The 22,340-nt window shown below is 39.6% G+C and overlaps 1 protein-coding gene across 2 annotated transcripts in view; it reads left to right on the forward strand.

The window, feature by feature from the left end:
• PHC3 (polyhomeotic homolog 3) overlaps positions 1–22,340 on the forward strand; it is a 56,593-nt gene that overhangs the window by 30,881 nt on the left and 3,372 nt on the right. The window contains exons 7-14 of one of the 2 annotated variants that reach the window (XM_063131989.1): positions 6,721–6,961; positions 9,048–9,922; positions 11,969–12,119; positions 14,938–15,191; positions 16,471–16,630; positions 19,158–19,272; positions 20,709–20,859; positions 20,955–21,186. In XM_063131989.1, the coding sequence (XP_062988059.1) occupies positions 6,721–6,961; positions 9,048–9,922; positions 11,969–12,119; positions 14,938–15,191; positions 16,471–16,630; positions 19,158–19,272; positions 20,709–20,859; positions 20,955–21,186 (2,179 nt within the window). Of the gene's footprint in view, positions 1–6,720; positions 6,962–9,047; positions 9,923–11,968; positions 12,120–14,937; positions 15,192–16,470; positions 16,631–19,157; positions 19,273–20,708; positions 20,860–20,954; positions 21,187–22,340 lie in introns of those variants that run through there. The other variant, XM_063131990.1, reaches the window with a different exon arrangement.

The raw sequence follows: 22,340 nt of genomic DNA on the forward strand, positions 1-22,340 counted from the left end.
AAAATATGGGTGTATGTATTGTTTTGCTTCCTAAATAATTCCCCTTTTCAGAACACAGTCAAGGAAGCAAGCAACACCACTGATCGAACTTATGCTTTAATTTTTTACAGATTAATTTATTTTATTGTATTTGCACTAAGCTCACCATACCACAAATTTGAGTGTTTATGAGAATTGGGGGCTTCAAAATAATCCCTTTGTCTTGTAGTGACTTCACAAAGAAGAAATCCTCCTGTCAGTAATTCCTTCTCATTGTTAATTTTTTTCATGCTTTCTCCTGATTCTGGTTTCTACTGCTTCCTTCATTCTTCCTATTCCCTTTGTGTCATATTTACTTGCACTTTTATATCTAACTCCCTTTTTATCGTCCCATTGTTTTCTAAAGCTGTTACATACCTTAGGGCACAAGCTATGCATGTTTACACAGAAAAAAGTCCTACAATTCCTAACATTCTCCAGCCAGCTTGGACCAGGTTCACGTCAGAAACCTAATATTTTTTGCGTAAAGGTACAAACAATGAGAATTAATAAAAGAAAAAGCCACCAACTAGGGGCAATATCCAATGAGGCCCTTCCTACTGAATGGAATTGCCTAGGACACAGTGCCCTGTTGGATACTACCCCATATCTCTCACCTCTTTTCATGTATATGTTTTGTTGACATTTTCTTTTCTTACCGCACAACAAAAAATCATGCAGCTAACAGTTTTTTAAAGGAAGCATAGAACATTATGTAAAACAGTGAATTAAAACATCCAAGAACATACATGATTTATCACAGCCTTATTATAATAGCTTAATCACCCACACATGTAGCAGCAACAAAAAAAAAAGAAAAGAAAGAAAGATCTTACAAAATTCTGGAGCAGATTATAAAGAAGTCAATCTGTAAACACCTTGAAATCAATGCAGTGATTACTAGAAGCCAACATGGATTTGTCAGGAACAAATCCTGTCAGACTAATTTGATCTCATTTTTTGATAGGATAACCTCCCTTGTGGACTGTGGGAATGCTGTGGACGTCATATATCTTGACTTCAGCAAAGCTTTTGACAAAGTACCACATGACATTCTGATTAACAAACTAGCTAAAAGTGGGCTAGATGGAACAACTATTAGGTGGATCCACAGTTGGCTACAGAATCGGACTCAAAGAGTATTTATCAATGGAACCTTCTCAAACTGGGGAGAGGCAACGAGTGGGGTGCCGCAGGGCTCAGTCCTGGGCCCAGTGCTCTTCAACATTTTTATTAATGATTTGGACGAGGAGGTGCAGGGAACGCTGATCAAATTTGCAGATGAGACAAAATTGGGTGGGATAGCTAATACCCTGGAAGACAGAAACAAACTTCAAAGTGATCTTGATAGGCTGGAGTGCTGGGCTGAAAACAACAGAATGAAATTTAATAGGGATAAATGCCAAGTTCTACATTTAGGGAATAGAAACCAAATGCACAGTTACAAGATGGGGGACACTTGGCTCAGCAATACTACAAACGAGAAAGATCTTGGAATTGTTGTAGATCACAAGCTGAATATGAGCCAACAGTGCGATATGGCTGCAAGAAAGGCCAATGCTATTTTGGGCTGCATTAATAGAAGTATAGCTTCCAAATCACGTGAGGTACTGGTTCCTCTCTATTCGGCCCTGGTTAGGCCTCATCTAGAGTATTGCGTCCAGTTCTGGGCTCCACAATTCAAGAAGGACGCAGACAAGCTGAAGCGTGTTCAGAAGAGGGCAACCAGGATGATCAGAGGTCTAGAAACAAAGCCCTATGAAGAGAGACTGAAAGAACTGGGCATGTTTAGCCTGGAGAAGAGAAGATTGAGGGGAGACATGACAGCACTCTTCAAATACTTAAAAGGTTGTCACACAGAGGAGGGCCAGGATCTCTTCTCGATCCTCCCAGAGTGCAGGACACGGAATAACGGACTCAAGTTAAAGGAAGCCAGATTCTGGCTGGACATCAGGAAAAACTTCCTGACTGTTAGAGCAGTGTGACAATGGAATCAGCTACCTAGGGAGGTTGTGGGCTCTCCCACACTAGAGGCATTCAAGAGGCAGCTGGACAACCATCTGTCAGGGATACTTTAGGGTGGATTCCTGCATTGAGCAGGGGGTTGGACTCGATGGCCTTGTAGGCCCCTTCCAACTCTGCTATTCTATGATTCTGTGATTCTATGAATTTTGGAAAGATTCTTACTAACTAGTATCTACAGGGAAGAAAGTTCCACAGTTGGGGAGCAACTACTGAGTACCTCTCTGTGTGTTGCAACCATCATGATTTGTGCTGTTGGTTTATTTTAGAAAACGCAATGGGATTCAGGATAAGGAAGTGATCTCTTAAGACCTGGGTTATTAGTTCTGCAGTTTCTGCTTGGTGGTGCTAGAAAAGATGGCTATTTGTATAGTTCAGTATTGACCCAGTTCACATGACACAACAGCCTGCCATGGCTTAATTTAGCCGCGGGGATGTTGTGTCATTCGGGTGTCTGCTAGTGCCCCTGTTTGCCATGTCTTGCAAACTCAGCGTTGTGGCCTGCTTGAGAGGGTAGACAATCCCCAATTAACCCTAAAATAAGCTATGGGCTATTTATTTATTTTATTTATAAGATTTTTATACGGCTCCATATCTAAGGCAGATTCCAGAGCAGTGAACATAAAGGTAAAACAAAAAGATGAAAATACCATATTAAAATTGTTCTTTTAAAAACAGAATACCAATAAAATACCAATAAAACCATGGCTGGTCAATAAAGGGATGTTTCTTGGAATAGGACTGTTTTTAGGAGGTGCCGAAAGCAACAAGTATTGGTGTACCTATCTGACCTCCAGGGGCACAGAGTTACAAAGAAAAGGAGCCACCACACTGAAGGCTCTTCTCCAGGTGGACTCCAGTTGGGCCAAAGGTCCATGTGGAACTGCCAGGACCATGCCCTTAGATGACTGGGCAGGTTAGTAAGAGAGAAGGCACTCTCTCAGGCATTCTGGCTCCAAATTGTTTAGGTCTTTGCACACTAGTGTACACTTTATACACATGATGCCGGGTTCCCATGACATGACAAGCTATGAACGTGCTGCTGCTTGTGTATTCAAAATGGCAGCTGGTGTGTTCCGCTAAGCCCCACATGGAAATTAATCCATGGTGGTTTAGCATTATGTATGAACAGGCCCATAGTCTTGAGGCATTGGAGACCAAGGTTTTGATATTGGAGACCAACGTTGAAGTTTGACTTGGATGGCTTTACACATTCACTTTTATACTTCTTTTGTTCATGTATGGTGGCCCCCAAGGGTTGTATCCAATGTTAGATCATTTCAATGGATCTACTCTAAGTAGCATAGTAACATGGGATGCAAGCCCCACACAAAAACGTGTACATGCGAAGTTGGATACCACTCCTTATTTTACTTTTTCATTTACAGTGCCAGTGAAAAGTGCCTCAGGGACTTGCTCTTCACTGGTACATTATGTAGAATCACATCAGTAACATATCAGCATGAACATCCCTCTGTGATGAAGGGCAACATGCAGAAAATAGTCCAAAAGTATACATGCAAAACTGCCCTGAAGCAAAGCTTTAAAGAAGCCTAGACCTATCATGCTTGAAAACTACATCTTGATCAAAAATTAACCCATTCAAGAACATGCAAATCTGACCTTGGAATTCCTGTAGAACTTTAAGTAAATGTGCCAAGTTTCTTCTGACATATTTCTTTTGCTTCTTTTTTAATTGGAAAACTGTACATTGATAGCATTTTTTATATTTTAATAAATCCTTGTATATGCCTAAGCACTGCACTTCTGTACATTATCAGTCTCTGTAAACTGTTATTAGAAGTTATGTCTACAGGAGCACCTGAGGAAGACTTTTCATAGTCGAAATGGAATCACACCATGGATCCATAGACTAGCAATATAACTGATATTGTTGTCTTTAAAAATTGACTGACTGTCTATAATTGATTTGGCTATTTTGAAAATCCATTTATCATAATTGTAACATCAAGTATTATGAACTTTGCAAAAATAATAATTAACTGGGACAATGTGGTGTTGTCAGTGTTTGTTTTGAATTCATTTTAATTAGAGACAGTAATTAGACTCATATTGTCCTGTCTTCCTTCCCAGTCTCTGCTTTTCTTTAATTATCAGCTGGGATGCCAGCATTTTGCTTCTTTCTTGCCTTGTCTGGAGTAGTTTCCATGAGGTTCACTGTAGTGTCTTGGGATGGCTATTAAAATCTTTCTGCGAAACTGTTCAATGCCTTAATGGAGTCGATATCTTTATTGTTTGATTGATCAACAGAAATGTTGAAAATGAATATAACCAGCCTTCCGTTTTCATTACAACTGTAGGATCCTACAACATTAATTTCAAGGTAGCTAAAGGATATCTAGCAGCTGCAGAAATGTCTGGAATCTCGGGAGTCATTATGATTTGAGCAGCCTTGAATTTGTTCCAGCTGTGGTCTAGTGTAGTGCATCTAGAGTCTGCATTTTACTAATCAAGAGAATCCATCTTTTCAGAATTTCTTTAACATCAAATGGAACAATATGTGTGAATTTTGTACCACCACATTATGTATCATTTTAATAGCTAGTCTTCAATACAAATATTATATATCATATTTTTGCTATATATTTCAATCGTTTATGTTAGATGGGGTATACTTTCTGTATACCAGAGTCACTACCCTACCAGAACTGCACAAGCCTTGCTTTGATGTCACAGAAGATTGAGTGAAGTAGTATCCTTGGGATAAAGCTTAGAAAGGTTTGAAATCCACTACTCACTCTCAATGCCTGCCTTGTTGGCCTAATTTAGATTGTAATATTTTTCTCTGTCCAGGACAGTGAACTTCTCTGTTATGTTCAGCACCTTGCACACCATTGATACTGTATTAATGTTTATTGTTATTATAGTTTGAATTTATGAATTACTTCCTGCTGCAAAAAGCACTTTCAAAACAATTTCCACAAGTGCAGAAATCCATAATTAATATAATAGAAAAAAAGAACCAAAATCAGCACAATGATACAAATACAAATAAACACTGTAAAAACACAATCTACAAACAATGCAATACAAAAGTATTCAACAGGGACTGGGGAGGCTCATACAAGGAAGGTGATCCTTGAGGGATTGGGGTCCTGGGCCATGTAGGAGTCATGATTTTAAGCCCTCTTGCTGCGATGCGAGGCAATAAAGAGGTCTGCTAAGTAATTCATAAAACTTTATTCAGCAAATAAACATCTGTCAGGTGTGCTTTAGGGCGGATTCCTGCACTGAGCAGGGGGTTGGACTCGATGGCCTTTTAGGCCCCTTCCAACTCTGCTATTCTATGATTCTAAAGGTTGTGTCAACACCACAAGCTTTCCTCAAGGCTAAAACTTGGTTGACTAAACTGGGAAACCGTCCTTTCAACAAAAGAGAAAGTTTTTCCCTGAGCCATTTTTACTTCAGGGAGGAATCTTCTGAAGAAGTCTTTGGAGAGAAGCTAGCCAAGCTGATTGCTTCTCCCCTACTTTCAGCTACGCCCGCTTGACTTCGTGGCAGATTCTGGGATCTGGTCAACTCTGAAGTCCATTCCCCCTCTGAGGAAAGCTGAGTTCCCACGGACTCTGAGTTGTGAGCAGGCTTTATGTTAAAGTTGGGTGAAGATTCATCCCTGCCTCCTGAAGAGCCTGTGAGATTCTCTTCCCCTGCTTCCTGTGTTGGATAGTATATTTCTAGTCTTGTTTCTTCTGGTTCAGAATCTGATTCCAATGGATAGCTTGAAACTCTTCCTCCTATACTAGGGACAACAAGTTTGATCTTACCTGTAGGACTGCATAAGTTAAAACTAGTACATTGAATTTGGCCAGGAAATAGTTATTTTATTACATTTATTGTTACATTTGTATCCTGCCTTTTTTCCTCTTGCAAGGAACCCGAGGCAGTTTGCATATATTTTTGTTTTATAATCTCATGATGATGATGATGATGATGATATTTTAACTATTGTTTTAGACATTATGAGAGAGAGAGAGTGTGCATGTGTGTGAGATCATTTGAAAATTAAATTCGATTCAGTACATATAAATAACACTATATACAATTTTGTATAAGTTAAATATCAGTGTTCTTCTACATAGACCTTACATCTTCTTATACTGTCATATCATTACTAATAATACATATGGAAATGCAATATTTTGGAACTGATTGTTCCTGTAAAATAGAATCACACACCACTTTTCTGTGAACTTATTCTCCTACTTTCTTCCTTCCCTGACTTTTACCAAAATTGTCAATTTAAAGCACAATCCTATGCATCCTGCCTTTTCCTTCAAGGATCCCAAGGTAGATTCACAATCTTCCTCCTCTCCATTTTATTCTCACAACAGCCCTGTAAGGCTGGTTAAGCTGAGTGTAACTGACCGGCCCAATGTCACCCAGTGAGCTTCATGGCTGAGTGGGGACTAGAAATTAGCTCTTCCCAGTCCAAGTCCAACACTCTAACCACTACATCAAACTGGCTGTCCTGCTACTTCCATTAGTTGTAGATATTACAACGCTGCGTTCTGAACTGTTTCTTCATGGGAACTTACGTATTGGGCTTAACTATAGAGCACATGTACTTTTCTGATCTTAGTACCATCAATTGAAAAGCTTTTCATTAAATCAGTTAATAAACTTTATGTTGAATTTTCCTATTTTTATTGCTTTCTTCAGGTCCAGAATTTGACATTGCGCAGCCAGAAGCTGGGTGTATTGTCTAGTTCACAGAACGGCTCTCCAAAAAGCAGTAATCAAGCCCAGACACTAGCAGTGTGCCCGAATAAGCCTATAACTAATACCAAAGGCAGTCAGTCAGATCCTCCAGAAAGCAAAAGAAAAGGAGACAGCCCAACTGCAGAGCCTCGGAGCCCAGCTGTTACGCGTACCTCAAGTATTCATCAGCTCATAGCACCAGGTAGGATAGAGATATCACCTTTTTAAAGGCTGTTCATTTTCTATACTTCTGATTTGCAGATGTATCAGAGTTGTGTGTATATCCTCTGTGTGGATATACATTTCCAAGTTGTATGGAACATGCCACAAAACCTGAGGCTCCAGGAGACTGTAGGAAGTTCTAGGCATGGTGACTGTAGGACGTGGTGCATGGTGAGGGTAGCCAAACCCTTCCCTGTCTTGCCTCCCTATACTCCGTCGTCCCAGGCACTGGTCTCTGAGCCTGGCTTTGTCAACAACATATTTCACTTCTGGAACATATTTCACTTCCCTAAACCACCAGAGAACTGATTTATATGTTTATTTTTCTTACAAAACTAAAAAATGCCGTGTTAATTTTAAGTCACTATAGAAATATCTGAAAGGTGTTTGTTTTAATAACCAAGTTAGTTGAACTGAAATATTTGATTAGGAGGAAAACTCAATACAGTGCACTTAGTATTGTTTAAATGTTATATTTGTAAAAACTCAAAGCTTTACTTTGAGATTATTCTTATTTTAAATTGTAAAATATTATTGGAATATTTTAAGACATGAAAGCTCAATAGCACACACTTCCCCTACACTGGGTTAGATCCATACTTAGTCATACTTTGAGTAGAGCCACTGAAATCAATGGGACTGAAATTAGTTACATTTTTTATTCTAAAATTTAAATTACAAGTAAATTATATTGTTTTAATTAAAAAGGTTTTTTTTAACATATGTACACAGGTTTTTGTCTACCCATGTTTATGTAGGCACTTCCTGTTAGGGAACATCAAAAGATTTCCACAGTCAAGCACATCTGAACCAGACAAGTGTGAAAATTGGCCCTGTTTATCCCTTGCCCTTAAAACCCAGGACACAAAGTCTGCCTCACAATAACCATCAACACAGAGCATCAATAGGATGGAATGCTGGGTTGATTGGAGAATGAGATTCCTTAAATAAGAAGCAAAATTCAAACAACAACAACAATAATAATAGTAATAGTAATACTTCTCGGTCTTTTAGCTTTTACAAAGGCATGTGAAGCAATGTGCAAGCTTAATACTTTTTTTGCATTAAATTAATGCACCCCCCAATAAAGCAATAACCATTTGTATAATAAAAAGAAAAAACATTTTAGCTCCTCCCTCAATAAGATAGACATAGTCTCAGTAAACTCAAATCCAACAGAACTCGTGGAGAAGTCCAGGCATCAGACTCATGATCCTGTCTGACACAGAATATTGTGTGTGTGGGGGAATGAATTCACCCCCTGCTTGCCTTCCAGAATAGCTTGTAAAAGTAGACTAAAGTGGATTTAGCCTTTGTTTAAAGAGTTGTGCATGTGGAGTCCTGGCTATTGGCTTGGGAAGAGGAATTTTTTATGCAGAACCTGTTTGCCTTCTGCTTGTGTTTAGCCCCATCCTGGGTCAGGGCAATATCTAGGGTTTTATGCGCATTCCACATAACCACAAAATTTAGTATTGGATGCAGAATTTGGTTTACTAAGAATCAAGGTTTCATTTTTTAAAATGTTTTCCTACTACTGTGGCTGTGAAGATAGGCTGGAATATATTTGGGGGTATGCCTGATAATATCTGAGAAACCAGAAGAGAGACCGATCAAAATCTTCAGTGGTCAGATATGTATCTTCAGTTCACTGCAAAGCTCCAGACCCCTCCGCATTACTAGTAGAACCAGAAAAATGCAAACAAATCTAATTACGCCTTTCTTGGTGCCAGATGTATGCTCCCCTGTGGAAATTCGGTTCCATAAAAGTGCTTTGACTACACTGCTTATGCTAAAAAAAAAAAAACTGTATTTGTAGAATGCATAGCCCAGTCAAAATATTGTTATGGGATTGGATTTCATTTCATTGTCCACACATGTGTTTCTCCAAGAATTTGTCAAACTGAAGGTATTGTATTATACATGTTGGATGTTGTTATTCATAAAGAGAATGATCTCTTTGCTTGGTTTGGCCAAACACTGAGTAGACATAGTTCTGTATCTTTGGGGAAATTTTTAATGGATTTAAAGGAATATTAATTGTTATTTTTTTCCTTTTCACTGTGCAGCTTCATATTCTCCAATCCAACCTCATTCTCTACTAAAGCATCAACAGTCCTCTCTTCATTCACCACCTTCAAAAATTTCCCATCATCAGCTGATCTTCCAGCAGCAGCAAGTTCAACCAATCACACTCCAACTTCCTTCCCATCAGGAAGCATCTTCTTCACAACATTGTGTACCACTCCAGGGCCATGCTCTTCCTTCAACTCCCAGCAATACCCTATCACAGCACTGTACACCCATTCACATCCATCCTCCTCCTCTTCCTCCTCCACTTTCTCCAACCCCATCCCAGTCCTCACAGCAATCAGTGGTTGTATCTCCCCCACCACCTCCTTCACCAAGCCAGTCGCCAACTATAATTATTCACCCCCAAGCTCTTATTCACTCACAGTCACATCCACTAGCATCGTCAACACTTCAGTCAGAACATAACACAGCACAGGCCGATGATAGCCCAACAGAACCAATATCACAGTCCACTAATCTTCCACCTCAACTGCCACCTTCTCCAGTAGTACACATTGGCTCAGCAGATCAGCCTTCCATGGTGTCCACAGGCCAGCAGATAACATCTCCGACACCTTATCAACAGTATCCAACTTTGCAGCCCACACCAATTCCAGCTGCAACCTCTCCACAGCTGTCAACAACTCCAACCCACAATCAGCCTCTCCCCCTTTCTCCTGTTCAGTCTCTACAAGTACAGCCTGAAATGTTGTCCCAGGGTCAGGTTTTGGTACAAAACACATTGGTTTCCGAGGAGGAGCTTCCTGCTGCTGAAGCTTTAGTCCAGCTGCCATTTCAGTCCCTTCCTCCTCCTCAGACAATTGCAGTAAACCTTCAAGTGCAGCAAGCAGTACCCGTTGAAACCCCAGTGGTAAGCCTCTGGTAACTTCCTATCTAATTTTAAAGCGAGCTGAAACACTGGCAAGTTAAAGCTAGATATAATATTGATAGGTTTTTTTGTTAGATCTTATTTTTTTCCTCATGAGTAAGCTTTTCATATTGTTTTAAATAGATGTCTTTTATACAAAACATTTACCAGTTTTAGGATTTTTGTGTGATAGGGTCTACATTTGATTTCAAACAGAAGAATAGAGTAAAACTGTCTAAACAAATACGTTTCTACATCAAGTAGACTGAAGCATTTTATTCTAGGATTACATTAAAATGCTGTCATCTTTGCACCAGCTGTTTTCCAATTATGAAGCAGTAATCACTGTAAAAAGTGCTTTTCACTCATCCTAATTGAAGGATAAATTGATTATAGCCCATCTGTGTATGCTAATTATTTCCTCCTCCAGCTTTACTTTATCAAAAGTCTGCTTTAAAGTACTTTAAGGGGAAACGCCCAATTTGTAATATGGTATGGTGTAATAGGTTTTGGTATATTCTCTGCACCGAATATATGTGTACTTATCTGTACATAATTCAGTGTGCACAGCTTTTCTTTTCTTTCTTAACTTCACAGGGTTGGACTAGCCCTTACAGCAAAGCCTTCACGCAAACTTAAACAGCTGTCAGAGTTGGATACATTGTATCCTCCCCATCTGAGTGAAACCATGCCCACTAGCACCCCTGGGCATGCCCCCTGCCATGATGTATACCTAGAGCCCCATGAAGGAGGAGTCTGCCCACTCCATTACCCTGATGGGAGCTACCTCACGGGAGGGAGGGAGGGCAGGTGTATACCTCCGTCCTGCTCATCTCCAGTAGATTCAAACTGTTTGGACTGCAAAGCTATGTGCTGGTTAGGGAAGTCTGAATATATTACTGCAACTTCCACCACATGGACACTTTTAATTAATTAAAATTAATTAATACGTTTTAAAAACAAAACAACCCTAAGGTGCCCACCCCAAGGTTCCTCTTAGAATGCGTTCCAAGTTTCAGGTGTCTAGATTTCATGGTCTAGTGGCTACAGTAGTGACAGATAGTCTATATAATAATAACAGAGGATATGTTTGTCTACCTTTCTAAACCACCCAATAGCCTGAGCCCTCTGGGCTGTTCACAAAATACAGGTAACACCATTAGAACATTAAACACATCATAAAATCTAAAACAAAATAAAACAGTCAAGGAATAAAAAAACAATGGTAGAAGACAAAAGATGTGCAAGGATCTAGCATATTTGATGAACATGTGGTTTCTCTCCAGGGACACAAATGATCAAAGACCCATGTGAGTTTTCTGTTATTGATATATTTAGGTCTTTGATCCTATTGCTGCTTTTTGGAGGCAATTGTGATATAACCACAGTTAGGCAATAGAGTTGTTGGTGAGATTACTATTACTATTATTATTATTATTATTATTTATTATTTATTATTTATTATTTATTTATTTATATAGCACCATCGATGTACATGGTGCTGCACAGACCACACAGTAAATAGCAAGACCCTGCCGCATAGTCTTACAATCTAATAAAGTTGTAGTAAACAATAAGGAGGGAAAGAGAATGCAAACAGGCACAGGGAAGTGTAAACAGGCACCGGGTAGGGTGAAGCTAACAGTATAGAGTCAGAACGCCTAAAGTGACCAACTCCAAAAGCTTATTTTAAATGTCTGATTAATTTTCTATCTTCATGAATATCTTCAAAAGTTGTTCATTCCTAAATTATATATTATATATTTTGTGCTTTTGCATTATTATTTTTCTTGCCCTTTCTTGTAAGTTATAATTTGATTCTCCAGTCAATAGCACATAATCATATTCTTAAGAAGTAAAGTACAGTGGTTAACTATGCTATCTATTTTTAAAGTTCATTTTACAGTCATTTACAAAACTTCCATTTTGTTTATTTTTAATACGTTAATCCTGCCTTTCTTTCAAAAAAATAAAAACCCAGGATAGCTAACAAAATCCATAAAATATCAAAAGGACTTGCTTCTAAAAGTGCTGATTTGTTCAATGCAGATTTATCAAGTGGAGGAGATGTGTGAGGAAGAGATGCCAGAGGAATCAGAATGTGACCGTATGGCTCAGACCCCCACTCCACCAACCTTGTCACCACCAGCTATAACCTTAAGAAACAGAGAAGAACTAGCCTATGAGGAGCCTTTTCCAGGTAAGAAGGAATATAGAGGTGCATAATTATTTAGGGCATCTTCTGGTCCTTTTGCCTCTTTCTTTGTGCAAAATTAAGGCCTGATTATTGCCCTACAAGGTAAACTGAGAGAATCTCACCCAGTATCCTGAATATACGAATTCTTTCTTGAATTCAGCACATTTTGAACATTGTTCCTCCTTCTTTGCACAGCAGAAAGAACATATCAGAAACCACAGATTTAAGGAGGGGGAAAGAAAAATCTAATCACCGAGTCAACTAGTCTGGCTTGGCTTTGGCAGTAGACAACCTAGGTTTGCAGCTTTAAAACGAAGCAAATGGCAGCAGCCTTCACTTGTTTGCACATGTAGTACTGTTAGATCAATGTTCTTTTCACCCAAGGACGAGATCCAAACAGCCCTTAAGCACGACTCCACCATTCCAACGACAGAGGGTTCAAAAGCGCTTTATTGATTAGTAATCAAGGCCTGGTCTCTTCAAAGGGAGCAATCAGACAAAAAACATAGGGAATATGGTACAGTATTAAAGCTTTCAAGGGGCAGGGCCCAGTAGCAGCATTAACCAATCAGAACATAACACTGAGGCATAGCTAATTATGCTAAACAGTCCTGTAAACAATACCTTTGGCCTGACAGTAAGTTACAGAGAGTTAACTTCGACACAGACAGCTGGAGCCAGGACTCTTGTTTATATTAGTAATCAGGGACGCACACAAGGAGACATTCTCATACAGGGCATTATGACATTTTGCTTGGTGTGCAATGGAGATTTTACAGTTTCCTGTTAAAAATGGAGGTGGTTATGCTAACATTTTCCCCCCTTTAAAGCAATACAAAACTCAAGCTTGCTAGCTTCTTTTAGATCATCTGTGGCTAAGGCTTCACAATACAAATACATTTGCTGGTGGATTACAGACTTTGCAAGACTTTTCACAAAAGACAAAATACAGGGAAGGCAAAAAAGCAAGGATAAACAAAAATCATTACAATGGAACAAAATACAATGCAAGAAATCCCTCTTTTAACTACTCCATATTGGATAACTAACTAGTGAGCCATCTAAATAGATCATCAGTGGGTGGTTCAACTGCTTAATGAGGAAGGCAAATTGATAACAGACAACAAAGAAAAGGCTGAAGTGCTAAATTCCTATTTTGCCTCGGTCTTCTCCTAAAAGCGGGTCTATGACTCCTTCCTGGAAAAAGTGAAGTTGAGGAGGCAGGATTGCAGTTTGAGATTGATAAAGAAATGGTCAAAGAACACCTAATTTGTGAATAATATATAATATATAATATCTTGTTTATATATTAGTAATCAGGGACGCACACAAGGAGACATTCTCATACAGGGCATTATGACATTTTGCTTGGTGTGCAATGGGAGATTTTACAGTTTCCTGTTAAAATGGAGGTGGTTATGCTAACAGTACTGCAGCTCAGACCACTGAAGGCCAAGGAGTAGATTGGAGGACCTGTTAAAACATGTAAACATGAGGGAGCTATGGAACTGGCAAAGAATCACAACATCAGTGGGACCAGATGAGGAAGGAGTTGAACGGTTTCTGTGGGGAAGGGTTTAAGTAAGCAGCAGCAGACTATCAATACTCAGGTGTTCTTGGGCCCTGAAGTACAGTGGAGAATTTGGAAACCTCAGCAACTGATGGCTGGCATGATTGATGAAGGGACACCATCTCAGGGTTTCACAGACCACAGAGCCAGGCAACGTTGTTGAGCTGCAGGAGTTGGGTGGATGGGGGATTCAGTCTTCTGCCTAAACCATGATTTGTTGCAGGGTGAGATGCAAGTACTGTTGCCAGATATCTTACGTTACATCATGGCTCTAGGTGTAACTGAATTATCATTGCATTTTAACCCCCACACCTTACATTGCATTCCAGTCCTCATCTTGAGCCACAGATTAATTCACAGACCAATATTACAGTCAATGCATTTATCTGAACATACATATTTCTTAACTGTGTATACTTTAATTAATTTCCATTTAAGAAGTGAAATGGCACAAAAGCAGACTTCACAGTTAATGATAAATTATGTTATCCTCTTCAGAGGACAAGAATATCAGTAGCTATCAAAACTGGGCACCACATCATTATGTTTAGCCTGTCCCTAAATCTTAGAAGAAATGAATGCAGTTCACTGAATGTAACAATAATATTTAATAGGCTTGAATAATGGCAAGAACTTAAGAGGAAGATGAGGAGGATGGTGTATTCCACTGGTACTATACTGTATCCCTCCTACCAACAAATTTCGTGTCAGCGAAGCCAAGCTTCTACACTAATGAAAAATTATGCTGTTAAATCACATCATGCAAATCAAGACTATATTATGCAATTTCCGCCCTAATAGCTAGGGTGACCATATGAAAAGGAGGACAGGGCTCCTGTATCTTTAACAGTTAAAGTGCAGGAGCTATACTAGAATGACCAGATTTAAAAGAGGGCAGGGCACCTGCAGCTTCAACTGTTGTGATGAAGAGGGAATTTCACCAGCTGCTGCATGCATACAAATGGCACCTGCTGAAATTCCCTTTTCTATGCCACTCTTGAAGATACAGGAGCCCTGTCCTCCTTTTCATATGGTCAACCAACTAATAGCGCACATGTGAGTACTGCAAGGCCCTTAACTAAGCATGGGAGGGCAGTGGACCAAGTGTCAATTACCTTTACAATCTGTCAGTTGATAAACATATTAGAAAGAGAATTTTGTAGTAGCAAGCCAAGAATGCTTTCTATAAGTGTGAAGACTTTTGAGTTTGAGTCATTTTTAAAAGAAATACATTCCTCTTTTTTTTTTCAGAACAAGAGGGACATCCTTCAGGGGCCTCATCTGTCAGCGCTTCTGTAATTAAATCACCATCAGACCCTTCACATGCCTCTATTACACAACCACCTCTTTTGCTTCCTGCAGTTGCAACAAGGAGTAACAGCGCATCAGTGTCTAATAGGAACCCTAGCATAGAAAACAAACTCCCACAAGCAATCGTTAAGCCACAAATCCTTACCCATGTTATTGAGGGTTTTGTGATCCAAGAGGGCTTAGAACCATTTCCTGTAAGTGTAAAAATGTGACGTTGAACAATATATGTGTGATGTCTTTGTTTAAAAAGGCATATGTTGTGGTTATTTGGGGCTGTTGCTTAACTAAAGCTTTTTACTCTGAATAACTTTACAACAAACCAAGCTTGTTGCTAGCAGCTGCCCTTGATGCTAGTAGCTGCTGCCCATCAAATAATGTATTAGAAACAATCTCACTGAAGCCAATAGGATTGCTGTTTATTGGTTTAGTTGTATTGCCTGAATCTGAAAAGAAAACAATAAATGTATGATTAAAATATACACATGCTATTGTGGCAGAAACATCTGTAGTCAAATTAGACTCTTTGATGTTGTTTTGAAAATCCCTTAAATATTTGTGTAGCAAGGTTTCAAAACAGTCTGGCTCAGCAGCAGTAGATTGTTCAAAGAAGGTGTCCCACGTTTGCCTTCCTTTGTGACCCCCATTGAACTTTAAGAGTGAAGACCAGCTCCTCCCTACAAACATTATGCTCCAGAGAAGAGTGAGTTAGCAAACATTATGCTCCAAAGAAGAGTGAGTTAGTAGACTGATGAGATTGCTTTACTCTGCCACACTCTTAAGAGTTGTCACTAAATGCCACCCTGCTGTTGAAATCAGCTCTCAAGTACAATTGAACTTCGGAGAGGAAAGAATAAAGGGAAAGTATCGAAAGGTGCTATGGAAAATAGTTTTTTTTTAATATGTATTTAAACCTAAAGTTCTCTATTCAAGGGTATTTTTCAACTCTTTTCATAACAGATTTTTTTTTGTCTATTTTCTTTCCTGTACTGTGCATGCATGTAAGGACCAAAAATAGACAATGGAAGATAATAAGTCTCTTATGAAAGGAGTGGCGAAATCCTGTTGTTAGAGCAGTGGTGTTGGGAAATTAGAGCAGTGGTGTTGGGAAATAACATCTGTTTTTCTCCAGTGTCTTCTTTTGGCATTTTCCCTATGAAATTTCAAAGCCACAGATGGAAGTCTGAAAAGAGCAAAGCTGCATTTCAAATGATAGATTTCTTTGTCCCTTCTTTTCTCATTTCTCCATCCTCATCTCATCTATTTTCCTCCTTATGTTGGGTCTGATATGGGCTGTAGGCTGCAAAAGACTCCAGCCAGTGTCTGTCTTTAAAATTGCTGCATGCACTTATTATGTACCCCTGTGTCTACTTCATGGCAGTAAACAGGCCCTTACCTTGTAGTTTTCAAGGCTAAGTGTAGTAAATAATATGTATTATTTTCTTGTATCATGATTTGATCTTTCTCTTGTAACAGGTAAGTTGTTCATCTCTTCTGGTTGAGCAGCCTGCAAAAAAGAGACTCCTGGTGGAGGGCCAGGTGATGAATGTAATGTGTGTTGAGCCAGAGCTACAGAACAATGCAAAACATGCAGACAACTCCTCAGACACAGAGCTGGAGGATATAATTACTGAAGGTTTGTGCATTTTACTTAAAATATATTGAGCAACTATTTCCCCAGGCACTTTAAATATGTTCTGAAATCTGACCCTATCTCTTTTTTCCACTACGAGGCTGTATCCTGAGATTTCAAACACAGTTAGGAGAGTTTCTCAATAGGTGTCACTTAATGCCATCTGTTTTGTGTGAATGCTGAATCTGCTGAGTGATCAGTCTGTAAGAAAACATTTTTGCTCTGATGCAGCTGTGGCCCCTGGCTGGAGATGTGCTTCCCCATCTACATCAGATGCATCCATGAAATTCTAATGTAACTGAATATGGATGTGCATCAGTTGCATGCATGGGTCTCTCCTGTTAGATCAGGCATTTGTGTGTTAAGGAACACTGAATTGACTTATGTAAAATAAGTTTAAGACTAGAGTTAAGGTTGTCTCATGTTGTCCCAAGCTCCATGAAGCGAGGAAATTGGAAACTAAGGCTGATGCCTTATTTGACGTGCCCCGTGATCAGTCATGATATTGTGCAATGTCACAAATTGTACTTGCTTACAACTTACCCTCCATACACCTACACTTTTCCTGGGTCTTTCAGTCCCAAATCCAGATGGGGAGGATGGAGTGCCAGCAAAGATGCCTCACATTGTTCTGGCCCTGTATTGTTTTATGAAGCATCTGAACCTTGCTGTATTGCTAGAGTAACCCTCCTATGAGTTGGCACATGTATGTTTGTGGCTTGACCGTTTCCTGCTACCTCTTCCGTGCTGTCAGAATGCTGACAGGAACCCTGAAGTTCCTCTCAGTACTCTCAGAACACTGAAGTACTGGCAGCAACATTTTAACTCCTCAGATACTGAACTGAAGGTGATCTCCATAGGCTTGCATTGGGATTTAAAGGCGGGGTTGGAATTTCCCCTGCCATCATCTGGATTTCAGGAAGGGGCACCTTTTTTATTTTTGCAGCCCCATGTTTGCACAAAATGGGTCTTGGAAATTGTTTTTTACAGGGCTCCAGTCACAATCAAGATTGCAATCAAAGCCAAGAGTGGGGAGATAGACAGGGACAAATGCAGGGTGACAGTCCCTCCAGGGTGCCGTTTGGGCACCATTAGAGGGGCTGTCACTAGCAAATGTTGATCGCGGCGCTGTGGGACAAGAGCAGGAGGATTTCTGCCACTCTAGCCAAGCGGTTCGCTGCCAGATGCTCTTTAGCCAAAATGGGTTGGCACATGACACACCTACCCATCATGAGTAAAACAGCCCCTACTACAGACCATGGTTACTCAGAGTGGGTTGTTTGGGGAAAACAACCCAACCTGAGAAGAACAGTCTGGGTTCAGATTACATGCTAATCAATTATGGTTTGTTCCGGAAAACAAATCATCCTTGGCTGGTGCGTCATACGAACCCAGTCATACTCTGTTGTGTACTTCACTCTTCTGCTTATTTCTCAATCATTTATTTTTCTTTATCAAGACATTCAAAAGTCTGCGAACAATGAACCCTTGTGTGGTAGCTGTAATCCGCGCTAATTTGTTATACTTTACCATAGGTTTATTTGTGTCACTTTCGGCTTAATAGCTGCTGTTCTTCAGGGAACCTCCAGCAAATATGTGTTCTTCAGTGGTTTCTAAATACTTGCATTCATGTTTATCCATTAGTTATCAAATGCTAGAGCAGCCTTTCACAACCTGTTGTCCTCCAGATTTATTGGACTACAACTTCCAATTTCTCCAGCCAGCATGACCAGTTGGTTTGCTGGCTGGGGATGCTTAAGCAGTCACAGCTGCTTAAAAAAACTCACCACCCCAGAAGCTTTCTGGAAACTTGCCTGGGATTTGAGTCAATCCGTCTTGGAAGATGTTTTGGGGCAGAGGAACAATTTAAGAATTGCTTCACCTTTTCTTCCACCGCATAAGCTTATTAGTGGTGTAATTATAGGGACATTCTGAAGAAGCTGCAGCAAAACAGGTGTAACTCAGAATGGCATTTTAGCCTCACTAGTGAGGTAGGTTAAGCTGAAAACCAGAATGTTGTACAGGATATGTCTTTGATCTGATCTAGAAAGGTGCATCTTGTATTCTCGGCTTTCTTTTATTCTTTTCTTTCTTCATATTTTTAAAGTGAAATTCTTGCACTTAAAGCAGTGAAGATAGGCTTGAAAGTACCTAGTGAAATTTGAGAAAGGTGGCCTGATGAGGAGAGTTGGGAGCTGAGCTACAGTGCTCAACATAGCTATTTGTCCCATCTGTAATTAGCAGAATTAAGTTTAGAGATCATAACTCAGTCATAAGTGGTTGAACACATGCTTTGCATGAAGAAGGCACCAGGTTCAGTCTCCACTATTTCCAGTTGCTTGTCCAGTTCCTAATTTTAAAAGGAAGCAACTCAAAATGGGCAAGGATAATTTAAAAATGCAGCTTTCAGATATCATTAAAAATAAATATAACAAGTACCAGTTTATTTTGTTCAAGGCCTGGGAGAATAGTAAGTTCTTGTAACAGAATGGTTCAAAATTGACTCAATTTATGTTGCTCTTTCCTTTAGAGGGACTAGATGAGATGGAAACTGATCTCCTTAAGTGTGAGTTTTGTGGGAAAATGGGATATGCGAACAAGTTCTTGCGGTCGAAGAGGTTCTGCTCCATGTCCTGTGCCAAGAGGTATTCTGCATTAATTATAATTTCCGAGATTATAAAAATTGTATGTAGGCCTCCTAGAATATAGCAAAGTAACTGGGATCATAATCTTATGAACCAAACAGATTTGTGGGCCCCATAATAGGATTCAGTCTGCTTAATGTTTGAATCATGGTTTTGCAGTTTCTGTTAATTAGCATGATAAATTAAAGTTTTTATCATAGTTTTTTTTAACTACTTAAATCACAAAAGACAGACTACCACCCTTGCTTGAATCAAAGAAGTAGGGAATGTGAAGCAAGAGCATGCCCACGCTCATCAACACTTTAAAAGAAGGCTCGCTATTATTATTATTATTATTATTATTATTATTATTATTATTATTATTTTCTATGGCACCTTTTGATCCCAAAAGGGGGCCTAAGGCAACTTACAATCTAAAACTTTAAAACAATTTTAAAACTTTAAAACAATGTCATGCGTAACACAGCCAGTTAAGAACAGGAGGAAAACATTGAAAATTACTCCAAAGCCATGCAGCATAAAGTTTAAACAAAGAAACGGTATTGTGAAAAAGCTACAAACAGCTTAAACTCTGCCAGCATTAACAAGTTGGTATGTCTTTAATATAATGATTGAAGAATGATGGCATAGTAGAAAATAGAACTGTAGAACTATCCGTTTCAGTCAACTTAGAAATCATTGTTTGAAATCACAGACCCACGTGGGCCTGTGGAAAAATTAAGCTTAGCCTTATTCTGAACAGTTGCTGGAATCCAAAGAACTGCTTATTATTCTGTCTCACCTGGAATATTTGCCTTTTTTCTCTTTGAATGACTAACCCCTCCCCATATGCCATATCATCATCATCATCTTGAAACCACCTTCTGTCTCAAAAACAATTTCTCTTGTGGTCCTGCCTGGGCAAAACAAACCTTAAAAAACCCTTGGGCTTACAGAATTAGTTTCACAGTTCTTTGGATTCTTGCCAATAATTGGTAGTTTTGTTTTCGTACTTAAAGATACAACAATATTAATTCAGGAATAATTGGTAGTTTTGTTTTTGTACTTACAAAATACAATACTTTTAATTCAGGATACTCAAAAATTACTTTCATTGAGCTCTTGCTGTTTGTACATATGTGTACATTTAATTAGTTAATAGTTAATTAAATGGTTAAATCCTTTAAAGTTATGACAAATAATAAACAAAAATATCTTGAACTGTTTGAGAGTTCTTCAGTTATGTATAAATATATGCAGCGAATTCAGAACACTTAAGGAAATGTTTTCATTTAAACTACTTATTAATGAACTTATATATAATTCATATGATGTCTTTCTTCCATGATGGAGCTAAAGCTAAAAATGCTCTATTTCTCTTTTCTTTTTATCACCCTCACTAAGCTTTGACATTTTCCTTCTTGAAGCAAAGTTTAAACTTCTTTTTTTACCCTTAGATACAACGTCAGTTGCAGTAAGAAATTTGCATTATACACATCAGACAAGAGCAGTCGTTGGAACCGGAGCCCAGATGGTCAAAGCTTTGGGCGACGCGGGCGACGGCCAAGCGCCTCTGACGGACCTCCAAGAGAACACTTCCTCAGACAGGTCTGTGGAATGCTCACTGAACTCCACGGTGTCCTTTTGTAAGAGTTATAAAGGAAAATGGTTATACTGTGGTTTATCTGTACTGCATTTTCCAGCTTCCAATTACTTATCCATCTGCAGAAGAAGACTTGGCTTCTCAGGAAGACAATGTGCCGGTTGCCATGACCACTCGCCTGCGAAGGCAAAGTGAGAGGGAAAGAGAGCGTGAGCTTAGGGAATTGAGAATTAGGAAAACGACAGACAACATGGATTTGTTACCAGCCGTACAATCTAACCCATCAGTATGGACCGTTGAAGATGTTTGGGCCTTCATCCATTCTTTGCCTGGTATGAAACTGGAAATTGAATTTGTTAAAAATGTTTCAGGGCAATATTGCTACCTTGAGAGGGCAGAGGAGGGGGGAAGGTCAAATGAGAGCTGGGTTTAGTTGCAAAGAAACAGGATAATATTGACTTCTGTTTGCTTTCATATTGCGCTTGTTTCGTTCATTTACAGAACACTTTGAGATTATTGATTTATTTAACTACCTCTTCTTATTTTGGGGATCCTCCTGAGTCTCATAATCTTTGGGAGAGTGCCTTCCCTTGGAGCGTTTTGGGCAGGGCCAAAAAACTGCTTCTCCAGGGGAAGGGCCAAAATGCTCCATCCCCTTCTTGTATCAAGATGCAAATGGTGCAGGTGGGGGAGTAAAAAAGCAGCAAAACACACCACGAAAACACCACAGCCCCGTGTGTTGCAAGCTACAAGCAATGGTGGTGGACGGGAAGATGGTGATGAGAGGTCCAATCTGCCGCTCTTTGTGATCCACCACCTGAGGAAGAGGCTTTACTCTGAATCGTGGGAGAACCAGCTCTGTCTGGCAAGTCGTGAAGATAATGTGTGTCATTCAGGGGACTCAGGAGAAAATGGAAAATGCCTCACCATGATTTTTTGTTCTCTGAGCCTTCTGGAGGTTATTCCTCCACCTGTGCTTGCACCACCAGGTCTGGATTTTGTCTTGAAAGGGTCTGCAGCTTTTGCCAGCACTGTAGAAGTGGTGGTGGGAGGAGACTCATTGGGAATGTTTCTATTTCTGTCATCTTTTCTCCTTTTCGTGCACAGTTTGTGGTGTAATCTGGGTATACACTGAGCTCTGTTTTTTGTCCAGTTGGTGTAGTATATTTTCTTCTGTTCCACTTTGGGGTTGAGGGGCCATCTGCTTTTCCAGTCTGGTCTGTGAGAGCATGTCAGCCCCTCCCCCTGGAAAAGCAATTTGTGGCCCTGCCTATGCGCTGCAGGGCGAGGCGCTATCCCGGTGGTGATGAATGCCCTCTAGGAGCAACAAAGAACAGAAAATCACTTAAGGGAATTTCCATTTTTTTCACCCTGCTTTTCAGCAAATTTCCTGAGTGGCTATTAAAATGCCAGTAAAAACAAATAAAAAACAAGCATCAAAATATCACAATTTAAAAGAGCAGTAAAAAAAATCAGTCAGCCACAA

This window comes from Elgaria multicarinata, chromosome 8, assembly GCF_023053635.1.
Source record: "Elgaria multicarinata webbii isolate HBS135686 ecotype San Diego chromosome 8, rElgMul1.1.pri, whole genome shotgun sequence".
In the NCBI taxonomy this organism is placed as follows: domain Eukaryota; kingdom Metazoa; phylum Chordata; class Lepidosauria; order Squamata; family Anguidae; genus Elgaria; species Elgaria multicarinata.